Below are 7,308 nucleotides of genomic sequence, written 5' to 3'. Positions count from 1 at the left end.
GCTTTTACACGAACCAAACACAGCCTAAGAGCTTTCCATTCTCCTTCTCCTCTAGATGTTCATTCAACTCTTTGCACTGATTCTTATAGTGCCATTTCTTGTGATAGTAAAAGTACTCTACATCTTTCTTTGCATGTGATCTAGATTGAGATTTGTTCCTGCAAGAGCTCCTTCCTCTTGACCTACTTCTACCGCAAATGCTTGATTTTGACTTTACAATAAGCCCATCACCATCTTGCTTTCTCTACATCATCCTGAGAACAATCACCATCTTGCTTCATCTTCGTCAGCCTGAGAACGATCACCTCCTCGAGTTCTATGGTGTCTCCTTCTCATATGTCAAAGTATTTAGAAGATGATTAAAAGTTGTAGAAAGCAATGCTAATAAAGTAACACTTTATCTTTGTCCTCATAACTTACTCCAAAATTTGACAATTGGGTGTTCAACATGTTAAACGTGTTGAGATGCTCCAGCAGATTCGAAATTTTGACAATTGGGTGTTTAACATGTAAAACGTGTTGAGATGCTCCAGCAGATCCGAATCGTCTTTCATATGTAAACCATAAAATTGTTTCTTCACTTACAACTTCTTTTTCATATAGAGACTTTCTAATTTGTTCCAAACTTCTTTTGCTGTCTTTGCTTATAAGATGTTGTGAATGACCTCATCACCTAGGTTGAGATGAATTGTGTTGATTGCCTTCTCATCCATATCTACTCATTCTTCTTCCTACATCTTTTCCAAGGGATCATTTTAGACATCGGGTTCTAAATGAAGCACTGAAGGAAAGGCTATAACTAGCCAACCATTGAAATTATATCTACTCATTCATTCACATCTACTCATTCTTCTTCCTACATGGTTTTTGGTTATGTGAGTGCTAAAATAGCTTTTTTGTTAAAATAACTCCAATGTGAATGCTCTAAGAATCAAAACCTAATAAAAGGTAACCCAAATCTTTGTAAATTTTATAGCATAAGAAAGAAAGAAAAGGGAGAGACAATAAAGATCAAAATTTGAAAATTTACTTTGATTTCATTGGGTGCTTGAATTAGTAGCCAATGTAGGTAAACGAAATGTTACAATCTCCAAGACTGATTTCTAAACTGGCATCCTCATTATAAGTTGGCCTTGCATGAAACTGCAAATTGAAAGATAGGAGGGACAAAGACAATGTGACACAATTAGATATATGATGAAGGGCAACACAGTTTGTAACAAAAATTACATATGGAAGGGGACTTACCTCTTGATGTAATAGTAACAAAAGTCAGTCAAGATGAATGTTTGGACTATTTCTGCGAGGAGAGCAGCCCCAAACCAGAAGTAGCCGCTACCAATCAAATAAAAAAACTTTCCACTGGTCTCGTAAAACTGCTTGCATTTATTTGTTCCCATCATTAAGGCACAAAAGAAAGGTTATTTTCTAAAAGTAAAGCCACCACCAAACATAATGATATAGGTGGCTGAATTTTGCAAAATTTTTGCTTTATCTCTCTGTGTTGTGATTCACAGCACATAGTATTTTGTACAGACTATGAATGAAGCAAAAAAGAGAGAATTTAATCAACACTAATGTCACTAATAAATTTTAAAAAGCATAGATAGTCCCATTCCTTGTTATTCTAAGTATGATACAGTCATATAGACCTAATCTCATAGACTAGATTCAAGTGTTGTTAAATATTTTAGTCCAAAGGCTTAATTCATAACTAATCAGATAATATGACTTTGTTATGAATGCTATGTGGCCTGAATTTTGACATCATGCAAATTCCTGGAACCAATTAGCACAAGGATCTATTCATAAATGCTGAGAAATACATTTAGACAAACCCATGGCCAGCATCACACGAGTTGTGCTTGAAAGTTAAGAATTTAATCCAACTGAGGTGGTATACAGCTTACAGATATATTAACAAGTCTAATATATATTTCCTTTGGTGGGAGGGACCCCTTGGGGGTGGCCCGAAAATGCTGGCTAGAAGTTTTGAATCCAGGACCTAATAGATCTCCTAAGGCTTTTTGAACTACTGGAGCAATCCCTTGGGGTTAAATTAACAATTCTAATATGGGGTTCTCATGATTGGCCTCAAAATAATAGAATAAGTTTATGAAGCATTCCAAGCATAGCAAATGTTGAAACTTTACTGAAATCAAGAATGGAGTGGTTTGTTAAAAACCAATGTCTGATAGTGTATATGTTGCGAAATAAGTTGAGAATCCAATGCCTACATTAATATTTCCCTCTAAAATAAAAGAAGCTATATACTTGCAAATACTATATAACTATAAAATATTGTATCAGTAGAGTTGAACTCTGCAGCAAACAGTTTTATTAACTTTCCAATTGTGAACCAATGAAGTGTCCTTGTTTTATAAAACTTGGAATTGGGGAGGATAAATATCCATATTAGATACACAATATATTCAATATACACAATATATTGGGGATATAGTTGTTTTAATGATGATTTATTCAATATATTCTTTCTTTTGAACAACATCTGAAAAGATGTCATTGAGCTTGTTCAGGCAATAATTCATAGTGTTCTTCCCCATAAATACTTTTTAAACTTGAATCAAGTAAGAATACTATTAGTAAAATTAAGGAATATTTAGTTGCTCAGGCAAAACACTCATTACTAAGTTGTTCCCTTCTAGCAAGATTTTTCCAGTTCCACACAGAGTCCACTAAATTTTCATGGATGCAATAAAAATAGTCATATTGAACTCAGATTGAGTTTAAGCATTATGTGATCCTACAATGTCTCACCATAATTATCCAATGAGCGCATGCCAAAAATCTTGAAACTCCCAGTGCAAACACATAATGGGCTGTAAATGGTTCAATCATCTGAAACAATATAGCCAGAATGACCAAAATTAGTATGAATTTCCTAGAAATTTATAAAATGCTGAGTTTAAAGTAAAGAGAGGAATGAAGCTAAAACCTTTGCATTCTGCATCAGACGGAGCTGAGGCAGCACTGAAATGGTTTCCAAATATGAACCAAATGCCCAGAGGATTCGACAAATGAGAAAATGATATGTAGTATTAGGGTGGATAAGTATGGCAAGGATAGCACAAGGCACCACCTGTCATAGAATAACCAGCAGAACATCCTTAATTCATCTCTCTTTATACTTTGCTAAAACAACAGCTGTCTAAATATTTTTTTAATATCTAAGATTAAATGGCAGTCATTATGAAGTGTTCAATGCAATATATTAATAAAACATTTTGAAAGAATAGCTAATAACTTGACATCAATTCTCATGTTGTTCCATACAATGGTACAACAAAACATCCTTTTGATGTTTACAAAGATGCGATACAAAATAAAAGCTAATGAAAAATATGTATTTTTATTTTAAATATCACCCATACTAGTTCAATTCCTTGACAGAATTCCAAACACATACTAATTTCTGTCATGTAATGTTTTACAGTGGCTAATTATGTTTAGCTCAAAAGATGAGCATTTCAACAAAAAATGAAACATGTAAGAATGCAATAATAGTGCAATAGACTGAGGAGAAACAAATGAATCGGGCATTATTGTTCACCACATAAGATAATTTCCTAGCAGTATGTTCAATAACCTTGATACTAAATCAACTTCTTCTTTAAACAAAAAGGCAATACCCTGATTTTAATTGTTTTTTTTTCTACTATGAATAATACTCATTATAGCAAGGATAAGTAATGTATATTATGATAAATTTAAAGGAAAGGAATGATTATAGGCTAAATTTTTAAATCTGAACAGAAGAAGTAGAAATGTTGTTACCAAATAATATAAGGGAAAGTTGTCAAGCTCCTTGATGTAGGTTGACTTCAACTTGAACCGGATCATGTATAAAACCCATAATGTTGCCACCAGGGTGATTACATCTAATATTATGTAAATTCCACCCGCCATAATGGTGACCAACCTTGCAGCTACGAACAGAGCTGTGAGTTCTTGAGTCTTTAACGAGAGGCCTGAACAGGGCAATAAAACATTATTACTGAACTACCAATACTCCTCAAACTTAATTAATGAGTAGAACTCAACACATATCTTTGTGAAGGTAGATAGAAAATAAAAAGTTTCGTGCTTGTAACACACTCACACTGGAAACCTTAACACCACGTCAAGAAATGCTATAGAAAGAGAATTCCCATTTTCATGAAAAAAAAAGTTAATTTTTTTTTTGGGGTTGTTATTGTTGTTAAGACTTAAGAGTCACATGCCAAACAAAAGTTAAAAAAAAAAAAGAAAACAGGATATGAAACAATTTGCACTATCTTTTTTAAAAAATTTCCTTGAAACTTTTTGTTTTCCTATCATTCACTTTGTGTCTTTTTCTATTCTCCAAAATTAGCAAAACAGCATATGGTAGCATATTTTCAATATATAACACCAGAGCAAATTACAGAATTTATTATTATTCCATAAAAATTCTTAAATATTAAGTTCCAAGACAACCAAACAGATCCCAAAAATTGCGGAACAGGTTATGGAAAAAAAAATGTTTGGGTTGCATAGATTTTATATAATTGCTAATTTTGGTGTATAAAGCAAGAAAATTATAAAATTGAAATAGGGACCTCAAGTTCTAATTCCATGTCCCAAATTCTCACATCCATATGCAATGTAACATTATAAAATCTTTTTCTCTTCAATCGGTAAGTTATACACACATGACAAACACACACTCACACATATATATATATAGAGGTACACAAATGGGAATGGTACTTTAAGGTGGTTTGAACTAAAAACATGTAACGCTACAAAAGATGTTATTATCATTGAGTTATCGCAAATTACAATTTATTCTTATTATATGTTGTATCATAAAAAATTTTGTTTAATTTTTTTATTTATATTAGTTTATATTTTCAAAATTATTTTTTATTTATTTTTTGATAAGTTTAAAATTAATAACTTGTCAACATTATCTTTTAATCTTTCCCCTGAATTAAAATCCTAGTTGTGTCTTCTAAAAAAAAAAAAAAATCCTAATTGTGCTACTTACTTTTCCTTAATCGTTAAAATCCTAGTTGTGCTACTAAAAAAAAGACTGGTCATTGATATAAACTTAATTCCCAAGTATGCATGCCCTCCTCGGACATGATGTTTAGACTTTAGTCAATAAAGTAAAAGAAACTCAACTTTTTTTTATATTTTTTTTGGAAGAAAAATATAAGGAAAAATTATAATTTGTCTTTTAACAATTTGGTCATACCACAATTTAATTTACATTCTTTAGCTAGACATGCTTTAAAAATTACAGACTTTATTACGAGGATGGAGGATGTTCTACCACCTATGTTTTTTGTTGTCCAAGATGAAATTGTCGGTTTTCATTAATGAAAGTTCATGGTTTGACCCCTCAAAAAACAAAAAAACAAAAAAAAAAATTAAAAAAAAAAATTTCAAGTGATACATTTTACCTTTTAAGGTTTGGATTAAAAGTGAAATTGTTAAGATTTCGTCCAAAGCACGCAGGTTTGGATTAAAAGTGAAATTGTTAAGATTTCGTCCAAAGCACGCCTAATGATGTCATTTTTACTCTGAACTTTATGGATCAAAATGTAAGCATTGAGTTGGGCTCAAAATAAGAACGGAGAAGGTTGTAGAACTAAATTGTTATTGGGTCAGATTAAAAGGAATATTTGTTTGTCCAAAAATTGCAAAATCTATTAATCTGAATATAATTTAGCTCTTTTTTTCTATTAATCAAAAATTTTAAAAATCAAATATAACAATTAAAAGTTTATGGACTAAATTATGATTTTGCCAAACAGCATATAGAATCTAAACAAATATGTTGACAATTTAAAAAGATAAATATTCCTAAAAAAAAATAAAATTAGAAAGATAATTTAACACACCAGACAAAACAAATCAACAACAACAGCTTCTGGTTATCTTAAAAATTGATAATAGGAAGAAATGCAGTGAAGGTATATAAATATAGATGCATGTACCAGAACAAGTCTTTTTGGTGGTGAGTTTGTAAATCAAGACAATGATCCCCAAAGCATGGATGAATTCTGAGCCAATGTAGAAGTGGTTGAGATCATGAATGGTAAGCTTCAAAGCCACCAAAGCTAAAAGTGCGACCATTGCACCAAGACAAATCTTCATCCTCATAGATTGCTTCTTCACCCATTCAGACAACACATTCATAGGTGAACTTCTCTTCCTACCCATGATGATCACTCTCTTAGCTCTAGCTAGACACACACAACTCAAACCAAACAAGAGAGAGCGTTTTTGTTTTGATGTTGTGTGGGGGCAAGTACTAAGAGTAAGAGAGCCTTTTTTTTAAGATATGAAGAGGGCCTGCAGTTGGTATAAAAATATGGAAAGTTCTTAGTTTATGTAGCATTTATTTTGTTTAGCAAAAAAAAAATGTAGCATTTATTTTGTTTCTATGTTGGTGAGAGCTAATGAGGGGTTGACACGTTAGATAATATTTAAGGATATTGGATTCTATTGAAGTGGGTATGTGTAATTTCCTTGTTTAGTACTACTGATTTCTGGAGATGTAACAAAAGTAATGGTTGAATTAATATGTGTCTTTAGTCTATTTGTTGATGGATTATTTTAAAAAAAAATTTAATATAATTTTTATGAGAAATATAAAAAGTTGTAAAAAAAATCGCAAAAAAGTTCTAAAAATATTTTTTTAAACCAATATCCTTAGAGTATTGGTTAAGTTTTTCCATAAATTAATATATTCTTAAATTTTGACTTTTTTGGGACTTTTAATTTACCATTGAAGTCTTGGTTGAAGGAGGTGAAGAATTGAATGGATTTTTTTAAAAGGGTAAAATGTAATTATTATTATTATTATTATTGGGGCATTGCCATACAAATCGAAAAACTACAAAATTTTCAATAAAGAAATTGTCATAACCTCCTATAAGGAGAGAGAGAGAGGGATGACCCCTTCCCCTTAGGCTCTGCTTGGGAGTTCATAAGGGAATGGAATAGAATGGAATGAGATGATCATAAGAGAATGGAAATGAATGGAATGTATTTAAGTAAGGGAAATGCATGGAAAAGAATGGAATGGAATTTAGTAACCTTGATTAGATGTTTTAAAATAAAGGAATGGAAAGGAATGAAAATGAATGGAATGTAAGTAATTCTGTTTGGGAGCAACATGGAGAGAATGGAATGAAATCATTTTATGACAATATTACTATTAGATCTCAATTTTAAAATAAATGGTTGAATATATAGGGGTATTTTAGGAGTTTCAGTAAAAAAATCATTAAATCTAATTTCATTCCCTCCCATTTC

At 31.4% G+C, this 7,308-nt stretch overlaps 1 protein-coding gene across 1 annotated transcript; it reads right to left on the bottom strand.

Moving 5' to 3' along the window:
- Nucleotides 1-1,000: 1,000 nt before the first annotated feature.
- Nucleotides 1,001-6,331, bottom strand: LOC115958918 (ER lumen protein-retaining receptor erd-2.2-like). Its single transcript, XM_031077182.1, has 6 exons — nucleotides 5,985-6,331; nucleotides 3,796-3,989; nucleotides 2,957-3,100; nucleotides 2,779-2,859; nucleotides 1,249-1,376; nucleotides 1,001-1,143 (listed from the first exon to the last, which is right to left on the bottom strand). The coding sequence occupies exons 1-6, from the start codon at nucleotides 6,208-6,210 to the stop codon at nucleotides 1,104-1,106; spliced, it is 813 nt and encodes a 270-aa protein (XP_030933042.1). The 5' UTR covers nucleotides 6,211-6,331; the 3' UTR covers nucleotides 1,001-1,103.
- Nucleotides 6,332-7,308: the final 977 nt, after the last annotated feature.

Source organism: Quercus lobata, chromosome 9, assembly GCF_001633185.2.
Source record: "Quercus lobata isolate SW786 chromosome 9, ValleyOak3.0 Primary Assembly, whole genome shotgun sequence".
NCBI lineage: Eukaryota > Viridiplantae > Streptophyta > Magnoliopsida > Fagales > Fagaceae > Quercus > Quercus lobata.
This window is presented reverse-complemented; position numbering and strand designations above follow the sequence as displayed.